This window comes from Xiphophorus maculatus, chromosome 6 (genome assembly GCF_002775205.1).
Source record: "Xiphophorus maculatus strain JP 163 A chromosome 6, X_maculatus-5.0-male, whole genome shotgun sequence".
NCBI classification, from domain to species: Eukaryota; Metazoa; Chordata; class Actinopteri; order Cyprinodontiformes; family Poeciliidae; genus Xiphophorus; species Xiphophorus maculatus.
This window is the reverse complement of record NC_036448.1, coordinates 5198940-5223892: the sequence shown is the minus strand read 5'-3', so window position 1 is coordinate 5223892 and position 24953 is coordinate 5198940. Positions and strand designations below refer to the sequence as shown.

General features: G+C 42.3%; 3 protein-coding genes, 1 long non-coding RNA gene and 1 pseudogene across 5 annotated transcripts in view; 2 read left to right on the top strand and 3 right to left on the bottom strand.

Moving 5' to 3' along the window:
- Nucleotides 1-66: 66 nt before the first annotated feature.
- Nucleotides 67-5045, bottom strand: LOC111608830. The gene is made up of 3 exons (XR_002752873.1): nucleotides 593-5045; nucleotides 216-512; nucleotides 67-147 (listed from the first exon to the last, which is right to left on the bottom strand). It is a non-coding gene; the product is annotated as an uncharacterized LOC111608830 (long non-coding RNA).
- A 36-nt stretch (nucleotides 5046-5081) lies between these two features.
- Nucleotides 5082-11226, bottom strand: LOC111608827 (zinc finger MYM-type protein 1-like). Of its 2 annotated transcripts, XM_023335078.1 has the most exons (4): nucleotides 10215-10926; nucleotides 10023-10132; nucleotides 9733-9809; nucleotides 5082-8994 (listed from the first exon to the last, which is right to left on the bottom strand). In XM_023335078.1, exon 4 carries the CDS (start codon nucleotides 8557-8559, stop codon nucleotides 6631-6633), a length of 1929 nt encoding a protein of 642 aa, XP_023190846.1. In that variant the 5' UTR covers nucleotides 8560-8994; nucleotides 9733-9809; nucleotides 10023-10132; nucleotides 10215-10926; the 3' UTR covers nucleotides 5082-6630. The 2 variants fall into 2 exon arrangements, with proteins under 2 accessions (XP_023190846.1, XP_023190847.1); XM_023335079.1 differs by lacking the exons at nucleotides 9733-9809; nucleotides 10023-10132; nucleotides 10215-10926 and adding an exon at nucleotides 11077-11226.
- Nucleotides 11215-13058, top strand: LOC102231884 (annotated as a pseudogene).
- A 2736-nt stretch (nucleotides 13059-15794) lies between these two features.
- Nucleotides 15795-24953, bottom strand: part of LOC102232139 (phospholipid phosphatase 6-like) — an 11696-nt gene continuing 2537 nt past the window's right edge. The window contains exons 2-3 of the mRNA XM_005811031.2: nucleotides 19781-20244; nucleotides 15795-16386 (exon numbers count right to left, since the gene is read on the bottom strand). Coding sequence (XP_005811088.1) covers nucleotides 15965-16386; nucleotides 19781-20168 — 810 coding nt within the window. The 5' untranslated portion in view covers nucleotides 20169-20244 and the 3' untranslated portion in view covers nucleotides 15795-15964. The remainder of the gene's footprint in view (nucleotides 16387-19780; nucleotides 20245-24953) is intronic.
- The window catches only part of LOC102229529 (peroxiredoxin-6-like), a 7165-nt gene continuing 4982 nt past the window's right edge, over nucleotides 22771-24953 (top strand). Inside the window, exons 1-2 of the mRNA XM_005811021.3 lie at nucleotides 22771-22952; nucleotides 24661-24817. Coding sequence (XP_005811078.1) covers nucleotides 22861-22952; nucleotides 24661-24817 — 249 coding nt within the window. The 5' untranslated portion in view covers nucleotides 22771-22860. The remainder of the gene's footprint in view (nucleotides 22953-24660; nucleotides 24818-24953) is intronic.

The following is a 24953-nucleotide window of genomic DNA, read 5'->3' as shown; positions in this document are numbered from 1 at the left end:
ATTTGTCATAATTTGAGGCTAATCTTTTGACCCACATGCAGAATACACTTCAGGATACAGAGAATGTCAGTTAAATAAAGTTTATTGTAAAAAGAGTTTAAATGCATCTTCTTTGCCCGGGGTATGGGACGGCTGGAGATCTGGATTCTGAGGACGGAGTAGATGAGAGGTGAGTAGTACTGAAGGTGAAAGAGAGAATAATTAGGAGACCTTACTAGTGAAATGGAACTGATCCACCAGGGGGAGGTATTCTGCTGGTGCTGGAACTTGGTTTCTAGGGTGAGTGCCAGGTCCAGGTGGAGTTGGAACTGAAGCCAGGAGATCCAGAGAGAATGGGCAGCGATGATGGTTTGTTAGTTGTACTTCATTGGAGGGTGGACAGGTTGTAGCACAGACTTGAACAGCCAGAAGAACCAGTCGTAGGGATTTATGAACCAGGGGTTTCTTTATGAAGAATCTTGGAGGTGAAACGATAAAACTCATAAGGCACAAAGGTAACAGCCGCTGAGAACCTACAAGGAAAACACAAGGGAGGCTTGAGTAAAACACTTAGAAAACTCATCGAGAGCACACACTGAGGGGCACAGAGTACCATGAACGGCAACACTCAGGCATCGAAGGACTGGTGACAGGCTTCTCTTAAACACTGGCTGATGACAGATAGGCTGCAGGTGTGACGGCTGAACACCTGAGACCGCCCTCTGGACAACACAGCTTCCTGGCTCCATCTAGTGGATAACTAGAGACAAGAAAAGCAGCCCCACAGAACCTAAAACTCCAGCTTCCCAACAAGATTAACCTGAACATTTCTGAGTTCTTCAGCAAAAAAAGGACTCCTCTTTTTTCCTATCCACAATGGCCAATTGTAGTTATTCCACATCCAAGACGTTTGTTTTCATAAACTCTGAGGAGTTTATGAATGAGTTGCCTGTTAACATCGTCTCCTCAAACTGGAAATGTCAGGAGCATTTGGACAGTGATGACCAGACAACTGGGTCAGAGCATCTCTAAAACTGCACCGCTCTTGTGAGATGCTCCCAGTCTGCAGTGGTCAGTAGGTAAGGTGGTCAAAAGGAAGCAGTGAACTAGTTATTCATGCTGGGAGCAAATAATGATCTGATACTGCTGCTCAAATTGCAGATGGTTCTGGGAGACAGGTGTCGGATTACACAGTTTGTGGAGACTAATGAAGGAGATTACAATATGACAGCTGAGCAGTATATACAGTAAAAAGTAAGGCTCCTGGCCTATAAACCGGACTCGTTTTCCTTCATTTTGAGTGACTGCGACTGGCTGATGCTCACATAATAAAGCGATCTTATTCACCGATCTTATCTACTTCTGCAATGGTTTGAAAATCAGCTACTGTCCCATTTTGCTCTGTTGTGAAAAACGTTGTGCTGATAGACCGGGTGAAGTCTACACAGTAAGCACCAGTGGCTAACAATAGTCACCCCACTGTTGCCGACTTATCGACTTCGTTGATATATTTCTTAACTTTTTAGACAAATAGCAATCGATATCGGCCAAAATCAGAATCGGGCTAGGGTTAGGGTCCGCCAGGAAACTGCAATTGGTGCACCGCAAGTAAAAACACAAGTTAAGATCACGAAATGAAATTCTTGTTTTCTTTTGTTGTTTTTTTTTTCATTATTACTACTCTGTAGCTTATTGGTGTCTGATCATATTCGTGTCCTTCCTGCTTGTGAACAGTGCTATGAAAAAGCATTTCCTCCCCAACACATTTCTTCTGTTTTCTACTTTCACGTCACATTTAAATGTTTCCGACCACCAAATAAAGACGCCAAATGTTAACGTGTTGATGATGACATACGTGTGGTTGAAAAGGTTTGTGTTTGGAGCTTTGTCGTTGACTCTTTGCCTGACTTTACGGCAGTAGTAATACGAACTTGCTTACTCTGTCATCTGCAAGAGAGAGGAAAAACAGAGAAGACACGCGTTTCATCTTTAGCGATGCACCGCGACATCCAGTCTGAGCGCGCACGCAGATGGAACGAGAGCTGCTATTGCAATTGGTAAAAAAAAAAGACTTTCAATGCAGACAGTGTGTCAGGGGTCCTGGGGGCCCGTACTTTCAAGCAACATGGCGGAGAGGCTGCGGTCTGCAAGGAGGTAGTTGTTAGAATTACAGTTTACAGGCAGACATTAGTTTTATTTAGATGCCAGAAGAGACATAAATATTAGTAATGGGCAGACAAGTTAGCGCCATGTTTTCAGAGTTTTCTGAGTCGTTTCTCAGTTGAAACACTTTGATTCACATTCCCTGGTGAGACAGGACGTAAATTATGCACATCGTTTAGGTTTGACATCCGCTGACGTCTTCCGGTCTACACAAGCCGCCGGACCTCTTCACATTTCGTCACTCGCAGGTCAGAAGCTTTAGACGTTCCAAAGCTCACAGAAAGCTCCAAGTAGCAAAACAATTTCAGCCAAAGTACTGAGGCATATCATCAAAATGAGACCTTTGACCTTTCCAGAGGAGGTGTCCTAGCTCTAAGCCCTCATATGGCCTGTAATTCTCATGTTTCACATCAACAAGTCAAATAAGCCCCGGTGTAGACATGTTACGCAACAATGTGCGCCTGTAAAAGCAAGTCTGGTGAGCAAATAACTGTCATCCACGAGCGCTATTTCACTGAGCGCATGGAATATGTTGCAGCCACTGTTTGCATAAATATCTGAAAGAAATGAGGTATTATTTGACTCTGTGCCTGCTTTCCATCACAGGAAATCAATAGTCAAACTGTTTCTGCAGACCTCTGAGGAGGCGATCTAGATTTTCAACGGTTGCTTTGATGGTGAACTCCGCACACAGCCCCCGTTCTCTTTCTCCTGTTGGACGGTGTTACGAAATTCACCTTCAGACCAATGTCCCTTTGGAAATAATCCTGCGGAAAATGTGCCGCCAACAAACTCAGAGGGCTTCTGAGAGAACTGCCAAACTAACTATTTATTGTTTCTCCATCTGAGAATGTTGTTCTATGCTCCCTTTTTTTTATTGTTCATGCCATAATTTACATCAGAGGATCAAACAGATTACTCCAGTGGCATTATTAACATTCACAACACATTGTGTTTTGTCATTCCCTTCGAGTGCCTTCAAGTGTCACTGAAATTTTCAGCTGCCCACGTGGAAACGCTAAGCGAGTTCTGGAGAAAAGCTTTATGGTCGGAGAGAGAAAAAAAAAAGGTTTAGCGATGACAAAGAGTGTGTTTGAGGGAGTAAAGCAAAGTCGAGCACACGCAAACAACCGATCCAACTCTCAAGTGGAGGTCGCAGTTCTAGTTCTCGGGGAGCTCTTGTTACTCTGACACACCTCGTCATTTCAGGCAACTTATGTCCATTGAAATTAGGCATAATTAATCATGAAAACACCAGATCTCCCCACTTCTAAGCTAAGCTATTGGGAGAAAAAAATAGACACAAGTGATCGTTCCAACGGGACAATGATCCCAAACACAGACAAATATCTGCTTTTGGAATCCAATTAACTGAACCCATATTCTGGTCTGGACCCTCGGCTATTGAGAAACGATAGTTTCCTACTTGGACTCTGTTCTAAATGTTACCCGATGGCTAACGTTTGCCGGTGAGGTGTGTAATGAGCCAGTTCGACGCTATGAGGCATAACCGGAAATTTCCTGCACTGTAAACAACCATCCTCCACTGGAGAGAAAAGTGCCGAGCCGAACGAGGCGACTGTTCATGTTAATTCAATATTTGGAGGCGTGGCCAACACGGACTGAAGGGCTTCGACGTCATCGTTCACCATTTGTCCTTCTGTTTGCTGATTGGCTCGGCAGATATTGAGCCGGACAAATCGAAGTAAATGGGCGAAAGCTGGTGAGCGAGATTAGTTCATAATTAAAATGGAATTGTGTGGGACGGCAGTGGCTAGGCTAACCGCAACCATAAAGGAAATAAATTAAATTGCCAATTAAAATGACCTAGAAATGAACTCAAATATTCAAACAGAAGAGTGTCTAAAGTTCTCATAAAAAAAAAGAAATCACTGAAATTGTTGTATAATTATCCTATATTAGAAAAAGAATAATACAAACTCTTAACAAAAAATAAATTACTATGTGTGCTTCTAAGGTTCTGACTGGAAATACATGAAAATGGAGATATGAGCCGTCTTGCTCGAACAAAAGCGGGCTAAAAATCAGCAACCGTTCTATGTGACCAATAGTGAAATCAAACCTTTCTCCAACTGTTCATAACAAAAGATGAGGACGATGAACAGCTCGGCTGGGCTCTGCCTTCTGGGGGAGCTAATGGAAGAGCTTCCAGTTTCCCGCCATGATCCCCTCTGGTTTAACTTCTGCTTTACCAGAATTCCTGAAAAACTACGTTGCGCAAGAAAAGCACACCTCCACGGCAAAAACACTGTGGAACCCGGAGACTTTCCGTGGGCTGGAGACTAGACAGATTAATTAAGCAGCGGACTGATCTCATGGAAACACAGATGAGCACCTCAGCATTTTCCTCCATTTCTCGCGTGTATGTTGAGGTAAATATTTTGTGTCCACAAGGAAGACGAACGAGAAATAGAGGATAAGTCTTAGAAGCCGAGCGAGACGAGGTGACAAAGTGTTGATTTTTTTTTTCTTCAACATTTTACCACCTTAAGCACCAGCCTCCTCGTGACCCTGCAAGGATATGCAGGTACTGATGGATAGACTTTGACTGGGTCATGGTCACACAAGAATATGTTGCCACTCTACCATTAAGTCCAGATTTATGGAGTACATGACATTTATTTGCACTAGATATTGGACAGAGGTGTGCGATACTGCATATTTTGGTGTCAATCCGATACCAAATAAATACAGGGCCAGTATCGCCGATACTGATACTTTTAACTTAATATAAATAATGGATATTTTCATATCATCAAACTTCTGACCTCTATGTGTTTTTGTGGTCTTCCTTTGAATTGTTTTGTTCAAACAAAGGACAGAATTTAGACAAATTTTAAAAGTGTCGACAAAATACATTAATAACATTTTAACGGGATTTATGTGCTTTTTTTTTTTTTTTTTTTAGTAATGAAGCAAAGTGCAAAATATAATTTGGGAGCAAAACTAAAACATTTTTGTTTTTATGTAGAGTAGAAAAATGAAAACACAAAAATAAAATAAAAATTCCAGATGGAACGTGAAAGTATTGATCCCAGTCTGCTTGTATGAACCAAAAGTGATACAGAATTAGTATTGGTGTTACCGATGTTTTTGGATCGATCCGGTACACGTCACTCTTTTCAGATTTTTCTATGTAAAATAATAATGCACCAACGTCCTCCCACTTCACATTTGTATGCTAATGCCTGTTGCGTGTATTTACCATCTCCACTTAAGGGTTGGGGGGTTAAATACCATTTGCCTCACACTGTTGAAGGCCAAAAGGGATTATTTTTCTGAAATTGTTCATTTTACACAGTAAAGCTCCACTAATATGCACACATAGCGGTATAAATGATCTCTTAGATACATTTCAGGGTCTCCCCCAGACAAAAACAGGGAACAGTCACGTTGCATCAGCAGTTAGCTTAGCTTGCCTCCTATGCCAGACTTCCTGCCCAGCTGTGAAGCGGCTCGGCTGTACAGATCCGTCCTCCGGCCATCTGAAGCGCCGCCTTGCCCCGGAGTCGCTGCCGACGCATTCCTCCTCCACCTCCCCCCGCCCCGGTCGTAATTTCCCCTTGTGTTGTGGCCGCAAACTGGGTTTATTACGGTTAATCATGCAGTGGTTTAATGGGGGAAACTATTAGTTGTTGACAGGGGCGTAGGAATAAGTTTACAATTGGGGGGGACACATGTCGGAAATCTGAGATTCGTAAATATTCAACAGAAATATATCTTAAGTACGCTACTTAAAAAAAAGGCTATTTAATCTTTTACTTTATTCCTTTATAAATTGTGTCTTGCAAAAATAATGCATTTAAAATTTACATAATGCATTTGTTCATAAGATGTGAGCATATCACCAAACAAAATGACTGGAGTCTTTTATTAAGCAAAGGGAGATGTCTTTCAAGGGCTTCAGCCCTTGGCATATTTAGTGTCCGCATACACACTAGAAAATCAAATATTTCAGTTGGATTAAAAACAATTCAGTAGGCCACACAAGTGCAAAGTTTGATATGTTTTATTTTGTCAAACTTGCAATAATGGTCAAAAATGAATTTATATAGGTTGACTGACCATAGAACCATCTCTTTGATTAAACAAAATTCTGAGATGAAAGAGCCCTCACAGACAATGTAGTGAACAAATTATTCACACTTTTAACATTAAGTAAAAGAAGAAAAGAAAATCAATCAAAATATGCTTATTCAGTTTGTCGAACTGTATGACTAATTAAACCAAATCAAAAATGAAGAAATATTTACCAACAATAAATACACATTTAATAGACAAGCTTTTTAACTCACTGACTACAGTGTGCTTTAACTGTTGGGAAAGCAGTTAGCACAGAGATTATAGGCCACATAACCCTAGGTAGAGATCAACACCTCTGTGCTTCTGAACAATTGCACTTTACAGCCATGCATTTATAATTCGCCAAAAATGTGCCGGAAACATAAAAGGATGGCAAACACTGGCTTAGGCAAAAGAGCCAAAATGTTTTTTCCGCCTTTCATTTGCAGCCACAAATTGCTTGCAAACTGACTTCTTGTCCAGTAAATCAAGTTTATCTTTATGTACATGACAGACAGCAACATGATTAAGCCTGTTTTGAGTCATTGTAGACCGGAGCCACGTTTTGAGTCTACGAAGCGCACTGAAACTTCTCTCTGCCTCAGAGGATGAAACGGAGACCACCAAAAGCAACCTAACCAGAGTTTCCACTTGCCCAAAAAGTCTACGGACCTCTCCAGGCAGTCCACCAATGATCCCTGCAGCTTCTGCGCTGTTGCTAAATGAGTAGTTCAGTCTAAACATAGGAAGTTGCACTGAAAGTAACTCTCTATTCAACTCTGGGTATTTCCCAATGACTGCAGCATCAATCGTTCCACTGAGAAGTGTCTCTTCCAACTTTTGCAAAGTCAGCAAGTCATCCTGGTTAAATAGCCCAGTGAGCTGTGCATCTACAACATCCAATACTTTAAAGAATTCACCTCTGTAGTGGTCATTGGCACATTCAGGTTGATGTGTCTTAGCTCCTTCAGTGAAGCGTTTTGGGGGTGGCCTTCTCTGTGTAACTGTGATGGGTTTAACACCCAAAGACTGAACCTCAGCCATCGCCTTTTCAAACAGAGTGTTGAAACTTTCTTGATTTCTTTTAGCCTTAAGTGAAGTCTGAACAACTTTCACAGCAGTCCTCATTCCAGCAATGGTTTGAGTTCTCTTCTGGAAAGAGATGCTCAGGCATTCAAGCTCATCAATCACAGGTGAGGCAAGGATGAGACCCAAAACTGTTTTACCTTTCCTAAACTGCCCCAGCAGTCCATTAGCAGTGGATGCTGTGTTTGAGGCACCAGAAGCCATCTCCTGCAAGCTAGCCAGCACTGACCCATACTGTGACAAAACATCTCTGATTGCTTTGCTCCGTACTGCCCATCTTGTGGGGCAGAGGGGTTTTATTGCAGTGCACGATGGATTCTCTGTATGTGCTGTTGCTGCATGGATTGCCTTAAACTTCCCTGACTGAGAGAAAAGAACTCCAAGCTGGTTCACCCAATCCAATGCGTCTCTGATCAGAACTGAGGCTAAGCAAGCTTTCTGTGCAATTAAATTAGTGCAGTGTGCTCCACAATGAACAAAAAGTGCTAGTGGCTGCTCTTGCTTTATCAGTGCCTGTGCACCTGCATGCTTCCCAGACATATTGGCTGCTCCATCATAAGTTTGACCTCGTAAACCATGCATTGGTAAGTTTAATCTGAGCAGCACATCTTTAACAACAGCAGCAAGGCTTTTTCCTGTTGTTTCAGAAACTGAGTACAAGCCAATAAACTCTTCATGGGGCTTCATGTCACTGTCAATGTATCGCAGACAAATGCTTTCTTGTTCTTTCCCAGAAATGTCCTGTGTTCCATCCATAATAATTGCAAACTCAAAAATTGGTAGGTTTCTGATTGTATCTGCTATTTCACTGACAATACTATTGCTCATAGAACACAAGATTTCATTCTGTATCTGTGGACTTAGGTATTCTTTCTGAGACCTCAGCAACCACTTAGCCAAAAGGGCATCATCTTCTGCCAGATTTTTTAACAGTTGATACAAATTGCTGTCATCATCGTCATGCCCTCTCAAAGCTTGTCCCTGCCGTACCAAATATTTTATGGAGCTCACAATTTTCTCCAGACAGTGCCTATTGTCACCTTGCTGAGTTGCCAAAGCACTGGATAATTGGGCATTTATAGGATGACTTTCTTGTGCAGTCACAGAAACAGCATGACGATGTGTGTGACTATTTTCATGTGCTTTAAATTTTTCGCATGCTTTTTTCCAATTTTTAAATCCAGAAGTGATAAAGGCGGGTTCGGATTTTGCACCAAATGGTGTGAGTTTGTCCTGGTAAATTGCCATGCAATAAAAACACAAAATGCCATTTTTCACTGCATCATAATGTAGCCAGGGAAATTCCTTGTACCACTTTCCTTGGAAATGTAAAGTTCTGTTGGCTAGAGCTTGAGGGTCTATGAATTTTGGATGTGGCTGATTTGGCTCTGTTCTCTGTCCACTGACTTCAGAGTCTCTCAGCTGTGTGTCCCTAGTCTGAACTCCCTAGAAGTAAAAGTTACAATGTCACTCAATGCCCCTGAACTACACTTACTACAAGCAAAAGATTAAAATTTTCAACTTTTTTTGTGGACTCTCATGAAGTATCTACTCGTATGAGTTACTCTATCTTACCTGTTGCTCCACTCCTGTCTCTCCCTCACTCTGACTTCCTGCCTCTAGCCCGGTTGCACTATCCTCTCCTTTTCCTGTCTCCTTTGTGCTGTCCCTGCATTGTTGCTCCTAAACATATGAGATGGTTTCAGAAATGAGGTACAGCTCTTGAGCCTAACATGGCCAATTTTAAATCAAACAAAACATTTTATTTGTCACATTACAGACTTTACGCGCAGAGTTAATCGCAGAGGCAAATAAAATAAATCCATTAAAATCCTTTCAGAGTATTATCTTATGGACTCTGAACTAAAGTCTTTCTGACAGGGAGCTGACAGTGTGTTGAAGAATTATGGACAGGGCGCTTTGAAGCATCTGGTTCAAAAACGCATTCTAAACCTTTGGTAGAAATCCATCTATCCTTCCATTTTCTGTACACCCTTGTCCCTTAGTGGGGTCGGGAGGTTCTGGTGTGGGGTACACCCTAGACAGGTCGCCAGTCTGTCCAGACCTTTGGTAGAAATGGCGCCTTTAATTCCAGTTTGCAGTACAGAACAGAGAAAACTACAGAGTTGTCAATGTTGTGTTAATCTATTTATAGTCTAAAAAGAGGAGCCAGCAGTTTATTTGAGGAAATAAAGGTGCAGAAGTTAATTTGTTGGTTAGCCGCTGCTAAGAATTAAAATTAACTCTCCCTGTGGTTTTAACTAACGATCAGGAGCGCGGCAGGTATAATATCTGTCCATTTCGGCGAAGCAAAACCACACAAAAAATAAAAAATCCTCGTAAAACGCACGCCCAGACCGGGCTAATTTCAACACAAGGGCAACACAGGTGTTGCCCTTGTGTTGTGTGACTGTTACTCACACTGACGTTACTTCTTTTTAAAAAAGCTGAGTAAGTCCTGCTGCTGTTTCAGCCTTTTAGTTGGTGGTGGCATTGTACTGAAATGAGATATATATATATAAAAAAAAGACATTTTGGCTAGCGTAGCAAACGTCTAGAGAAAGTTAGCAGTTAAATATTGGATGAGTGATCATCCCAAGACTAAGATGACTAAACCAAAAAGATTCAGTTCCTATATATGAAAGTGAACTGACAACAAGACGTTATAAATAAGCAATATTCATAGCAGCATTCCCGACAGACCATTTTACCTCATTCGCAAGTTTCTGACTTCTGTGTCGCTGTTTCCCTCCCTTCTGAGTGCTCACTCAGCAGTTCAGAGAGGGGAGGGGGAGTACCGTGACGTAAGGCGATGCTGCGCCTTCAAAATAAAAGCACGCTAGTTAAAAAAATGTCAAAATCCAATATTTTGCGGTACAATTTTTTGGGGGGGACATATCCACCTGGCTTCAATATTGGGGGGGACATGTCCCCCCCGTCCCCCCCGCTTCCTACGCCGCTGGTTGTTGAGGAAGTAAACAAAACTGCCGGTGACGGCGGCTAGACACATAAAAAAAAAAAAAAGATTGTCCGGTCAAAACAGCCTGTAGAGGCAGACCAAACGCTGAGACACAAAGCAGGAATTCAGCAACGGAGGGGGAGAAAAAAAAAAAAGGTTAATTCTTCCGCTCGTAGGTTTTCAGCAGAGGTGGGTTGAGTTCACAAAACTCGAGTAAGAGTAACCCTACTTCATCACAAACTGACTCAAGCAAAAGTTAAAAAAAAAAGAGCAGCCGTTCAAAGTATTCAAGTTAGAGTAAAAACTTGGAATACCCACAGTAAAGCAGAAGTATTTAATATTATTTTAATATTTAAAATGACGTCAGACAAAAATAGGAGGTTACGTTGACGTTCTTGCATTTTGATAACAGCAGAATAAAAAAAAAATAAAATAAAAAATTCCCAGCTAATTTTTTTCAATATAAAATTTGAAACTTAAACTTACATTTTCTTAAAGGGTGACGTGCGTCCAGTGGCAACATGGTGTTTGCTACATTCTTCATCTTATCGCTAAATGACACAACACTCAGCAGATACTAATGGAAGTTACAGCAGAACAACAAAGATTGTGTCCAAACAAGAGGTCTCACCTTAACATAAAGCACAACCGTGAAACTGAGATTAGTGAATTTCTGGTTAAAATATGTTTTTTTTTTTTTATTAAGTGAAGTTACTGTATCCAGAAATTTTACTCAAGTAAGAGTAGCAATCCTTTATAAAACCATTCCTTTTTCTTCCAAAATTTACTCAAGTAAACGTAATTACCTAACTCTGGTTTTCATGTTGTTTGTCCGTCTCGGCACATCCCCTTCACCATCAGAAAAAAACAAAGAAACACATGGAGCACTTACAAAAACACTCCACACCCCCTGGTTAGTCCATCCCCTCGTCTTTTCTGCATAAATACTCAAAGTTCTGCTGGGATTCAGGCATCAACCTGAACTGACGGGGACAGACAAGCAGAAAACAGATAAAGCTGCAATCAAGACTTCCAAAATGCTTCTCCTCTTGTCTTTCCTCTCTTCATCCTGCTTTGCTGTGTTCTCCCAAAGCCAAGGTCAAGCCTCTCTCAGCCGCTCCAATGATCCCAACGGACGCTGCGTCTACTCCTTCGCCGTAGTGAGTCCGCAGGAGTCCAGTTGCCCCGGAGGAAGTGCCAAATCAGAGATGGATGAAGTCCTGACCAGACTCACCTTGCTTGAAGCTCTGGTCAGCCGGCTGACAGCAAGAGGGGAGCAGGGAACCGCCTCTGGCGGGCTGAGGCGCAGCGAGGAGAATCTTCAGGAGGCTTACGCCCAGGTCACAAGAGAAAGAAACCAGCTGCAACTGGACCAGGAGCGTCTGAACGCGCAAGTTCGGAAGCTGCAGGGCACAGTGGCCGAGTTAAACCGGGAGACGGAGAGGCTCCGGCAGAGACCCTGCGAGCAGACACACACCTCAGGTGGAACCCTGCATGAAAACAGACCTTTCGGAGGTATGTTGTTGCTAGAATTAGAGACTTACGGTAATGTTTTTGTGGTGACAATGAAGATTCCAGGTTTTCAGATCTCAGGTTTTGTCAGAAAACAACTTTAGAAGTTTCACATTTTCGTCTTGCGCAAGATAAAACTAATTCTTAGACATAATGAAAACTGATTGTTTGGCATTCTGTTTTTTTTTTTTTCCAGACCCTGGATATCACTTTGAAAATACCTCCTATCAGGAAATGAAGGCTGAGGTGAAAGAGGTCCCTGCATCCCGCCTCCTTCCTGAGGGAAGCCAACTAGCAAGTAGTCCAAAGCTCAGTTCAAACATTTCCTCAGAATGCGGAGAGTTGTTGTCCGTGGGAGACCCCGTGCTCCACAGAAAAGCTGACACCATCACAGGGAAATATGGAGTGTGGCTTCAGGATCCAGACCCTAGAGGCCCCTATTATACCAACAAGACGGTGTGGCGAATCGATTCGGTTGGTAAAGAAATCCGCCAACTCTTTGTGTATGAAGATATGGATCAGTTTTCCAAAGGCTTTCCTATGAAGGTCCTGGTTCTGCCGGAGCCAGTGGAAAGCACAGGGGCCACCATGTACCGAGGTTCCCTGTACTACCAGCGCAGACGCAGCCGGACCCTGCTTCGCTACAACCTCACCTCAGAGAGTCTTGCATCCCGTCTGGACTTGCCTCATGCCAGCTTTCACGGACAGCACCCGTACTCCTGGGGCGGCTACACGGACATCGACCTGGCGGCGGACGAGCGGGGGCTGTGGGTCATCTACAGCACAGGCAAAGCGAAGGGGGCGATTGTTATTTCCCAGCTGGATCCCGCGAGCCTGGAAGTGAGGAGGAGCTGGGAGACCAAGATCAGGAAGAACTCGGTTGGCAATGCCTTCATGGTGTGTGGACGCTTGTACACGGTGGCCAGCTACATGACACCCAACACCTCCATCAATTACATGTTCGACACCGCCACTGGTGAGGGCCAGGCCGTCGCTGTGCCCTTCGTGAACAAGTACCGCTACAACAGCATGGTGGACTACAACCATGCCCAGAGGAAGCTGTACGCCTGGGACAACTTCCACATGGTCACCTACGATGTGAGACTGGGACAGGTTGGTCAAGGAAGAAGCTAAACGGGACTTAGAGAGACTCATGTTCAGTTGAATATACCTACATACAACTGGTTTCATTGGGCATGAATTTTGTAAAGCTTTGACACTTTTTTTAAAAAGAGAAATAAAAGCTGCATTATGTAACTTTTTTTTTTTTTTACATATTTGTTAAAACTGACTCTATTTTGTGTCATCTGCAGAAATACACCACTCGGTCAAAAACAACCAATGAGAGCCGGGAGCAGGGTCTTAACACTGTAAATCACCCACATGTACACGCTGCTCACATCTTTCCCTCGCTCTCTGCTACACTACAGCTTCTTCCAGACAAGGAAGTATGCCATGAGCGCTAAGGCTAGCTAGCACGGTCACAGAGGACGCCGGATGAACTGTTTTCCTGGAAAATGTGTACACGAACCCTCCTCCTGGCTCCGATTGGTCGTTCCTGACCAGAAGCGGTGCACTTCTGCAGATGGCAATAGGACCACTGGAAGGAGTAGGAGAAGCTTGATTTCTCACACATTATCGGTGTCATATTATACTGTCAAAAGATAGAATTTTCACAAGTAAATAAATAAAAGAACATATTTTTGTAAAAGTTAGATACTGCAGGTTTAAGAGTTTCTCTCAATGTTTTTTTCCCCCTGTAAATAATGTATCTTAATAAGAGCTGCGATGCATATAGTGGATCTATTGTGCTCTGTTTTACTTTTACTAATACCTTTTGTTGGTCTATCTCTTAAATTTATGGTTAAATACATTAAAATTTACAGTTAAACTGGTAAGAAAGTTCAAGGTGTGTGAATACATTTGCAGGGTCTGATGAGTCCAAAGAATAACAAGGACAAAACAAAATATGGATCAAAACAATTAACTATCAAAGTACAGCATTCACAATGAGTCTTTTTTTTTTTTTTACTGTACCAAATGAAAACTTACACTTGAAACTTTGCGCAGTCAAAATTTGTTTGCAACACCTGCGTCGTCTCAAACACGGACCAGTACCAAAACAAATGGGAACGGAGCGTATGCGTTTTCCAATAATGTATGAATATTTTACATGTATTTGTGCAAATAAATTCAGGAGAATTCTTTACTATAAAGAAAAGTAGTTTATTTACAGGTACTTCATGGAAATAGGAGGGGATGAAATGGCCATGTGCATGTACCAAATTGGGATAAAAATAACCAAATGTCATTATTTGGTTATTTGTTTTCCTCTACAACTTTTCCCAGTCCATTACAAGTTCCATGTCTGAACATTTTATGGTGGATAAAAAGATTTACGTTGAATTTTCTGTCAACCTTAATACCAACCCCCGTTATTATACACTTACATTTATTGAAATTCAACATTATACTTAGGAGCTGTCACCTCAAAATAAAATTGTCTTGCGATATAAACTAATAATTGATAAGAAATATCTCAATAATGAGCAGATGTCGCATGCTGCCCCCTGGCGGACAAAAGGGAAACTGCATTTAACGTCACAGCTTTGAGTTGTCTGCTTATAATGTTTCAGTTGATCCCCGGCGCCATTAAGGACGCGCATTAACCTCCTTAGGATGAAGTCATGACATTAGACGCGGGGTTTTGCTTGGTTCGGTGACGGCGCGCTGAACAGAAGGTGTCGGCGGCTCAGTTCACCAACACTGAAACACGAGAGACGCGCCGCACAGGATAATGACAGTCAAGAGGCCCGGCAGCAGCTGACGGAAACTTGGGTGAGTGGGAGCTGACTTTCCCCGCCAGCAGGGATCACATAAATATAGTTTGCGCCGTGAAATCCGACAGCTCACGTTGAAACACAAACAAACCTCATCAGGAAGCACGTGCGAACCGCTGCTGTACGCGGTGCACGCGGAGCTAAACACGCAGCTACACCTGGACGGGATTTCAGTGTGAAAGACAAGACTTTGTGACATTTAACACTTTTTAAGACCCAAAGACTATTAAAACAGAGGATGGCGGGGTGATTCTGAGGTGTTACAATTAAGAATAGCGAAAGCTTTGACGTTTTGGGGGTCCGTTTGTGGTTCCTGGCAGCGGATTTGTGCTTCTTGCACTGACTCTTGGGAGCCTTAAACTGTACATGACGTCATCTATGACCTCACTGTAGTTCTGTGGCACGGTCTTGCTTCTGATCGTTGCTATGGAAATGATCACCGCCTGTCCACCGTTTTTGTATTAAAAGATGTTAAGTAGACAGGAAAGGTAGAAATATTACTGGGTAATTACATGTTACGGGTAGTTAAAGCAGGCTTATAATACACTGAGGGAAACCCTGATAAAGTGTCTTAATCTGTACGTCACTGCCCACTTAATAATGATATCTTTTGAAATATCAAAAGATATTTTGATATCTTTTGATATTAGATATTATACATATCTAATAACCGGTTATTTTCTCATCAGGGATATTTTCCTCAATCAAATTAGAAATATACTGTATATATATATATATAGGTAAATGGATAGATATCTATATCTATCAATAGATAGATAGATATAGATATAGGTCTCTATATCTATATCTATATCTATCTATAAATATATAATGCGTTTACAGTCATGATTTTAAACTGTAGCAGGAAGCCGGAGCGCCCAGAGAGAAACCTGCAAATTTCTTTTTAATATTTTATTCATGAAATCTATTTCTGACATTTTGTAATTAAATGTCAGAATGTCAAAATTGCTAAGTCTTGACCGGTTTCGCGGTAATAAAAAGGTTGGAGACCACTGCTCTGTAGTGACAAACTTAAGTTCCCCCCCAAAGAGAATCCACCTACCCTCATATGGGTTGGCACCACCATGGGTTGAGACACATGATTTTCAAACGTTTTAAGTATGCGACCGCGTTAGACGTTCTCAAACCAGAGAAGAAAACAGAAACACCAGTTCAGAACAGCACATACGTGACTTTATTTGAAAAATAACTCAAATTCAGCAGGATTTTTGGTTTTAAATACAAACAGCCTACACATTTTCTCAACACAAAGGCTGATCCAGACACACACACATACATACACGCACACACACATCCCTACACACGTACACACACATATGACTTAATGTTTCCACTCTATCATCCACAGTCCCTCATAAGCCCTGTCCAGGCTTTCCCTCAGTCGAATGAAAAGCAAGTCCTGCAGAGAGTCCCAAGTCACCCACAACCTCTCCACCACGCTGTACTGGCAGTAACCCATGGCCAAGCCAAAGCCCACATCCGTCACATAGTGCCTGGCGAGCAGCAGCCGAGATAAGCTCACCAGGACCGCCCAGCTAACCACCAGGACCCTCATGGAGGCCGTGTCTGCCACCTGGGCGAGGAAGAAGCGGGCGCACATGGTGGCCCTCGAGGCGTGGCCCGAGGGGAAGGAGTAGCGCTCCACGAAGAAGGCTGAGAGGATGTCGGAGCGGTTCTGGACGGGCGTCCGTCGTCTCACCAGCGTCTTCACGGCTCTGACCAGCAGCAGGTCCAAAATTAGAGCTGTGAAGTTGGAGAGAGGCATAAAAAACATTGGATTACACTTGAAAGATATTCATAAAGTCTTTCCATTAATTTTAGGTCTACATAAAGTCCAATACTGTGCGCCTGCTCTTCATTTCAATAGTGTAAGAAGACATGTCAGGAAACAAAGACTTCCGCATCACCTTCCTCCGTTGAAACTATAGGCTATGACCAGACAGGCGTGCCTGTCACAGATATTTTGGACATCACTAGCAAGGGGTAGTGATTCAAATCTTCGTACAGAATGTCTGACCTGAGTCATATGAGTAAAACTTTGGCTGCTTCAACAGTAAGTACACAAGGTAAACTAGTAGAATCACAAAGAGGAAGCGGACTCACTGGAAACTGTAGACATAGGAGCTTCTGTTGAATCTTGAGTTTCTACTTACTCAAGTTAGTAGATGCACCAGAAACATAGTAGACATCTTAAGAAGAACAGAAGACTCAAGAGAGCCACTGAGAACTCAACAGAAACATGGTGGACTTAACAAAAACACAAAGGACTCAATGGAAACAAAGAGGACACAACAGAAACATGAAGGACTCAACCAAAATACAACTGATTCAGTGGAAACCAAGAGGACTCAATGGAAACAAGAAGGACTCAGCAGAACCATGGAGGACTCAATGGAGACAAGGAGAACTCAGGAGAAAAAGGATGGACTTGACCAGGGGTCTCAAACTCCAGTCCTCGAGGGCCGCAGTCCTGCAACCTTTAGATGTGCCTCTGCTGCACCACACCTGAATAGAATAATTAGGTCAGTAGCAAGTCTCTGGAGAACTGATCTACACAAGGAGGAGATAATTAAGCCATTTCATTCCAGCGTTTTGTACTTGTGGCACATCTAAAAACTGCAGGACTGCGGCCCTCGAGGCCTGGAGTTTGAGAGCCCTGGACTTGACTGAAACCCAAAGGACTCAACAGAAACAGAGATAACTTCACGGAAACATTGGCGACTCAACACAACCATGGAGGACTGAACAGAAACACCACTACTACGCAAGAACATGGAAATGTATTCTCTTCTTGGTTGGGGATCTCTTGGATTGTTCTTGACACATCATCCGGAAAGAACTTTTTTTCTTGCGCGATGTCTCAGAACCATTACATACAAACCATCCAATAGTATATTTATTAAGAGGATTTAGCAAGACTTCTACAATTAAGTTCTTGTCAAGTACGAGTTGTTATTTAAAAAGAAAATGCATATTGTTCTACCACTTCTGGTAAACAAACCAATTTGTCTGGCCTTGCAGGGCTATGTAATGACCTTGAGATGTTTAGTGAGAAGAATCAGCAGAGACATCAACCAGATGAGTCACCCACTTCACCCACGCATGGACTGTGCATGTCAACAGTGGCCATGCAACCCTCAATCAGACGGCATCGTACACAGAGCCCATAAACATAAACACAAATTAGATCAGGAGCAGAGCAAGAAGAAAATGCATCTAAAAACAAAAAAAAGAAGAATATTGTAAAAAAAAAAAAAAAGTTCAATATATTTCAAACTCATTTTTGAGAGTAAAACTCATTATATAGATTTGTTACACATAGTGAAATATTTCAAGCCTTTATTTCTTGTGATTTTAATAGGACGCACAATGTCTAAAACAGTTTTAGTAAGACTCGAGAGAAATATGAAGAGACATTTAATGAGGTTACAGCAAAGTAAAATCAGAAATATGGCTACTTTTTAAAATTCTCATTGACAGCTTCTGAACAGCCGACATGAAAGAAACATACCTTTTATCAATTGCTCTCATCAAGAGCAACTATGTAAACGTGACCCTCTTCTTCCCGATGGGAGAAAAAATAAAATCAATGGGCCACTAGAGTGAAATACACATGATCTAGACTAAATGAATAAGTCAGACAAAAAACCCTTTCTCAACTATTTATTTACAGCAATCCCATTTTGATCCAAAGTGTTAATTGATCGAAGAACGTGTGTAATAGTGGCGGAAGCGAGACATATTCAGTTGTTTGAAAATTGTGTTAAATGTGTAAGGTGTCACATTATAACAGGAAACTGGTGTTGCTGTGGCGATAACTGGCTGAAGGGTTTAACAGGGAGTGGGCAACCAATGCCATTTGGTGTAAATGAACATTTTACATTAAACGGCTTCACATAAAATGCTTCAAATTACAAGAAAGAGAGATACAGCAAAGCTCTTAATAGACAAGGTCACTTTCTTTCAGATACAACTTTTAAATTTTTTTTTATAGTAGTTCTCAATGACTAAAGTGGTTCTGGTGAGTTAGACACTGGGGACAGGTAGCTGAGAAATTTTGAACATGGGGAGAAAGTGAGTGATTTTTATTATTATTATTATTTCTTTTCTACTATGGATGTAATTTTGCTAAGTACTTTTTGGATTAATATTGATTTTTTTTTTCTCTCTTTCTATTACGAAAATTAAATATTACAAACTTAATTTGGGCCAGAAAATAATTTCAAATATACTTTTCTAATTTGAAACTATAGTTTTTTTTTAAGCTATTAACTTATTTTGACAAACAGTAGGTCAATTATTTATTATTATTGTTTACAATGTCAAGGCTGAACATAAAAAGCTGCATTAGACTACCGACCGGTGGTTAGTTAAAGTACTTTGAAACAAATATTAAGTATTTTTCCAACATTAACCTAAACCTGGAAGTCGTTCATGTTCCTGTGTTTACTGCCATTTATGGCCTGGAGTTGTTTTTATTATGATTAGCGCACAGGCCTCTGATGTATGCCTGCCGTCTGACATTAACAATAAAACATGTCATGCGAATTTGGCCCCCGTGTTCCAAGAATAGCTGTGGTATCTCAATAAAGCGCAAAACAATTGTTAAAGGGTTTAAAGCAATCAATCAAGAAACAAAAAACACACGTGAAAGTGTTCATTACCGTGGCTCTCAGAAACTGGTTTTCCAACTGAAGCCCACCCCGCCAAACCCACCTCTTGTTTGTTGGTCGGGGGGGGGGGGGGGGGGGGGGGGGAGTTCCATTTGTACTGTACATTAGGTGACCCATGGGGAGACTGATTTAGCTCGTTGCGCTATTTAAACGGCCATTATTATTGCACAGCTTAGGCCAGACAACAGCAGAGCGCGACAATGACTGCCAAAGGTCTTGCCGAGTTATTGGTACGTTTGTGCGTAATAGCGCGCACGCGTCCGCTATCAAATTTGGTGACAAAAACAAACAACAACAAAAAAAAAACAAAGATAGGTCAGTAAAATGAACCTGTTGAATCAAACAGAAAGGTTAGAGGTGTTAAAATGGCTCAAGTGAGGAAATGAGTCCAAATGATTTGTTTCGAAATGGAAAAATTAGTCGGAATTATTCCAACCCAGACCTAGTCCAAGCTCTGTCCTCACCCAGGGTCAAATTCAGCATGAGCTCCTGCTCCGCCACGCTTTCCCCCCGGAGCAGAGTGTACACGGCGCCGACCAGCCACGGGGCGACGTGCCCGGAGAACTCCACCAGCCGCACCAGGGGCCGGATGCCTCCCCACGGCGACTCCTCGCACGCGCACACCCCGAGCTTCTTGGACAGCCACAGGTCCACCGCCAGCAGGAACCGCAGCGTTATGGCGAACATGGGCTGGCTCAGACTGACGGAGAAGTCCTCGGCCTGCGCGCCGGGGGAGAAGTAAGGGCAACTGGAGGAGGCCCGGCGGCGCCCGGGGGGGACCGAGTCCGACGATGCTCTGCTTCCAGCCGCGGCTCCTCGGCAGCTGTTCCGTCTGCTCCCCGGGGAGGACATCGCTTCCTCTGACAGAGTGTGGGGCACCGGTCCGCGCGGCTCTCTTGAGTCCCGCTGCGCTCAGGCGCAAACCACCCTGCAAACGGGTCCAATCCAAACACGGGTTAATCTGGCACCAGTTTAGAACCGGACCCCTCACCCCCTCCTCCGATCACGTGGGCTCGCAACACTGCTAGGTTCTTACAAACCGTCTGGAGAACAATTTGTCTTTATTTATTTTCCTTGAGATTTCTCGAACTCTGCAAAAATATTTGCATTCAAGGGTACTCTGAGAAAACCATGGTTCAGATTTTCACGAAAGAAACAAGGTTAAATTATTATCTGCCACACATAAAACTATCTAGAGAAGAAATTATTTTATTTAGCCAACTCTGTGTGTAGGGTCAAACATGAGCTCCGTTTCCATTACAAATGTGTGCAAAACATTGTCAATATTCCGCTAATGTCGAAGATAAAAACACAATTTCGCAATTGCTGTGTTTCCATTAAATAAGAAACAATTAAAAATCACACCTGAATAAGTTTCTTCATGTGGTGAGTCATTGAAAACATTCTCATAATCCTCTTACCACTTCCTGCCATCTTTTTTGCATTTTCTACCAGTAGTAACATCCGGTTGTTGATCCATGACTACAATGCTAAAAAAAAAAAAAGTGTTTCCATTGCAGTTCAACTTCAATTCAGCCGAAAAGCCATTTCATCCTAGCGAAAAAACTTTTTTTTTTTTTAGACGTTAAGAGTGTTTCTATTACGTGAAATTATTTTGGTAATTATAAGTTGCATAATAATATGGTCAATGGAAAAGCAGCTACAGACCAATCCATTTCGAAGTTAGATGTCCCACCTCACCACTTCAACAATGGGTTAATGTCGGTGTGTGTTGCCATTACAAATGCATGCAAAACGTTGTCAATCTTCCGCTAATGTCATAAAAACAATTCCGCAATCGCGGTGTTTCCATTAAATAAGAAACGCGTTTTTAAATCACACGTTTGTTCACGCTGTAAGTCATTAAAAATATGCTGCGCTAGGAAACTCCTACTACTGGGAGTCGCAGCTTCATGGCACAGTCAATCTGAAAGAGCAAGTCCCACCGGCTGGTCCAACCACCAAACAGTGGGGGAGAGTTGAAGAAGTTGGTCAGAGAGTGTATAGTTGAAGAAATGCTGCCCTTCAGCATGGCGATCAGGTTTATGTTGAAGGGGCGGAGCTGCTGAAAGTAATTATTAGTGAAGCCTAACTTCCTTACTTGTACAACCAAGTAATCAGTAAAGTAACTGCTTTGTCAGGGTGTAGTCAGAAATCAAGTCTGGTTAGCTGATATTATCTTTTGGACCTAAAGAGGAACGATCTAGAGTCAACGCACAGCTTCAGTTATTACAGCTCAGAAACCTGTGCTCAGATCTGAAATCCGGGAGATAAACTCAGACCTGAACCTCCAGAGACACTTAAAGATAGTTACAAAATCAGCCTTCTATCACCTGAAAAACATTTCTAAGATTAGTGAGATCTAGAGAAACTCATCCATGGGTTTATCTTTAGTTGCATTGATTGCTGCAACAGTGTTTTCACAGGTTTGCTTAAAAAGTCACAGGCTGCAGAACGCTGCTGCTCTTGTTCTCACTAAAACCAGGAGGATGGAGCACATCACATCGTTTCTAAAGTCCTTCCACTGGCTCCTTGTAGCTTGGAGAATATAGACTGTTAGTTTATAAATCACTGACCGTTTTAGCACCACAATAAATTAATGATCTGCTGTTGTAGTATCACCCCTCCCAGACCACTCGGGTCTTCTGGTTCTGGTCTGCTCTGCATCCACAGATCCAGAATCAAATATGGAGAACCAGCGTTCAGCTTCTATGCACCACAAATCTGGAACAAACTTCTAGAAAACAAAAACAAAAAAACAGCTATAACATTAAGCTCCTTTATATCTAGACTAAAACACGCCTGTTTGGAGTTGCCTTTGATAAGTAGTAAATGGAAATGTTTTGGTTTTTTTTAGGTTTTATTGGCTGTAGCGGCCTTTATTTGATAGTGAATTGATAGGAAAGTGGGTAATGAGAGATAGGGAAAGACATGCGCCAAAAGTCACCAGGCCAGGTATCAAACCTGCGACGGCCACGTTGAGGAGTAAGGCCTCCATATCTGGGTTGTGTTTGATCCCTGCACCACCACAGCACCCCAGTAAATGGAACATTGATCAAAATATTTGTTGTAAATGTCATTTGATAATATTGATGGCATTTGACACAATGTAATGCTTGTTTCATAATTAGTTATTGTGCTGTGTTTTTATGGTGCAAAGCACTTTGAACTGCCTTGTTGCTGAAATGTGCTGTACAACTTGACTTGGTCCGATTGTAGCAGGTAGTTCAAAATGGCGTCCTATAAAAACTAACAAAACCTCTCCTAGTCCCCTTTGCTCAGTTTGCTTATCTTGCTCTTTATTGTTATCCCACGTTTCAGCTTAAAGCCCTGGTTAGACTCAACCTTTCACAGAGTGATAGAAAGACTAAGTGTGTTTTGAACAGCTTGTGGTTTCTGGTGACATGAACACATCATCGTGGTCACGCCATCCTACCGCCTCCACCCACCCCACTCGCTGTTCGCGCTGTGTTTCAGAGAAAACCTTCCGCCTTCTCTCTGTTTAAAGCCGTCTCTCGCAGGCCAACCCTCGACCACATCCAACATGCCAGGGCTGCTGCTTGGAGACGAGCTTCCTAATTTCGAGGTGGAGAGCACTGCTGGGACAGTGAAACTCCACGAATATTTTGGTGATTCGTAAGTAAAGATCTGTAGATTATTGACTGTGTGAAATCTTTGCAGTGATTTGATGATAATTCAGTCAGCATAACAAGGAAGGGTGGAGGAGTTTGACCTTGTGTGATTCCTGTTAGCGTTCTGATTTCTGCTTTGTGTGCGTCTGAGGTACACTTGTTCAGCAGTGGAGACAGATAAATCTATACATACAACTGGATCCTGTCTGTCAGATTAACAGCAATAATAAGCTGAAATATGTCAGTTTTATATGGGTCATATCAAAGATGCCTCACACAATCACATTGCTGACCTACGGGGAAAGAAAAAAAAAAATCCTGCGTCATCAGATTAAAAATTCGCCTGCAAACCAGGTCACATCCTGTTATTTTTCTGTCAGCAACATAGCCCATCAACAAAAGGTTTTCATTTAGCACATTCTCTCATTTAATTATGCAGCAAAGCAGAAGGTAGAACCTTTTTACAAAGAATTAAGTCAATGAGTGCTTCAAAGTTTAAAAGAACTTCCACGTTCACCAACTAAGTTACTCAGTTTTGTGTAACCCTATCAGTCTCTTGTGTCATGTTTGGGGTTTGCCCTCATTTGCTGTGATCGTAGGTTTATAAATTTCTGAGGCAATATCGATTAGCGCCAGTCCTAGACCTAAATTTGGGCCAAGCAAAATCTGTCTGACATATGGCCTTATTTTCAATTCTAGAAAACTTTGGGTATACTGAGGGGTTCATGGAAATTCAATGAGTGTATAGTTTCCAGAGGCTTTGGCGGCCTAACTGAAGCCATCCCCTTTCCACCTCTGTGATTGACAGTTGATTTGAGATGTACATCGTGGCTGAAAGTTTCTATTTTGGTGTCACCTTGTCATAGTAGAAACATTGTTACGGCTTCCATGTTCCATAAAAAAGACTTTGTGATGTCAGCCTCTCCAAAATCGACACATTTATTTAGTCTTTCCCTTTTCTCTCATGAACTAACTATTCAATATGCTAACTGAGGCTTGTACAGTTTGTAATGGAGATATTGGTAGCCTAGGAACCAGCTCCTCGTTTTTATGTTTGGCTCTGTACAGAGGGTTTGAACTTTGGCTACTGAGAAAAGATTGGTGTGGGCTCCGCTTAAGTTTTAAACAATTGGGTCCAATTTTATACCCAGTGGCTAAAGTGTGGGATGACATACTGTACCTAATGCGTCAGCTCAATAAAGCTTACCAGAAACTGTAAAAAGCCAAGTGGGGAGTAGGACCAAGAAATCTTTGACGGCAATAAAATGTCTTACACATTCCTCTCTCACTATTTGGAAGCATGGCCGATGCGGACTGAACATCTCTGTTCACCTCCTCTTTGCCAGACCATAGGCAGACAACTAAAACGTCACAGAAACGAAAAGAGTGGAGGCTGCTCAAGAAGACTCTTGGTGGAGATAGTAACAAATTATAGGATGTGTTTCAGAAATAATAGCAATCATTCATCTCAACGTGTAAAATTAGCTCAACAGTGAGACAAAAGAACACGTCAAGCAAGTATGAAACCTCGACCTCATTGATTATGTTCCTGACCTGAACAAAAGTAGCTCCTTGGTCATATACAGTGCAGCAAAAATTAGGTCACATCCTGTCGTTCAAATGTCAGATTGTTATCATTCCTACTTCAACCTACTTCAGAACTCTGAAACCCCCCACCCTGCTAGTCTCTAAAATGTCCATCTTCTCTGCAGGTGGGGTATCTTGTTCTCGCACCCCAGAGACTACACCCCTGTATGCACCACGGAGCTGGGTCGAGTCGCCAGGCTGAGCGGCGAGTTCAGCAAGCGCAACGTCAAGCTGATCGCTCTGTCCGTCGACAACCTGGAGGATCACCACGGCTGGAGCAAGGTGATACGCAGCGCCTCATGAAAGATCTCGAAACTGCCTACGTCTTGTCGTGTCACAGCCGTAAACATCGACGGTACTTGCCGTGTCGAGAGCACAAAGTGCGACGACGCATACGGATAGCTTACCAAAGGATTGT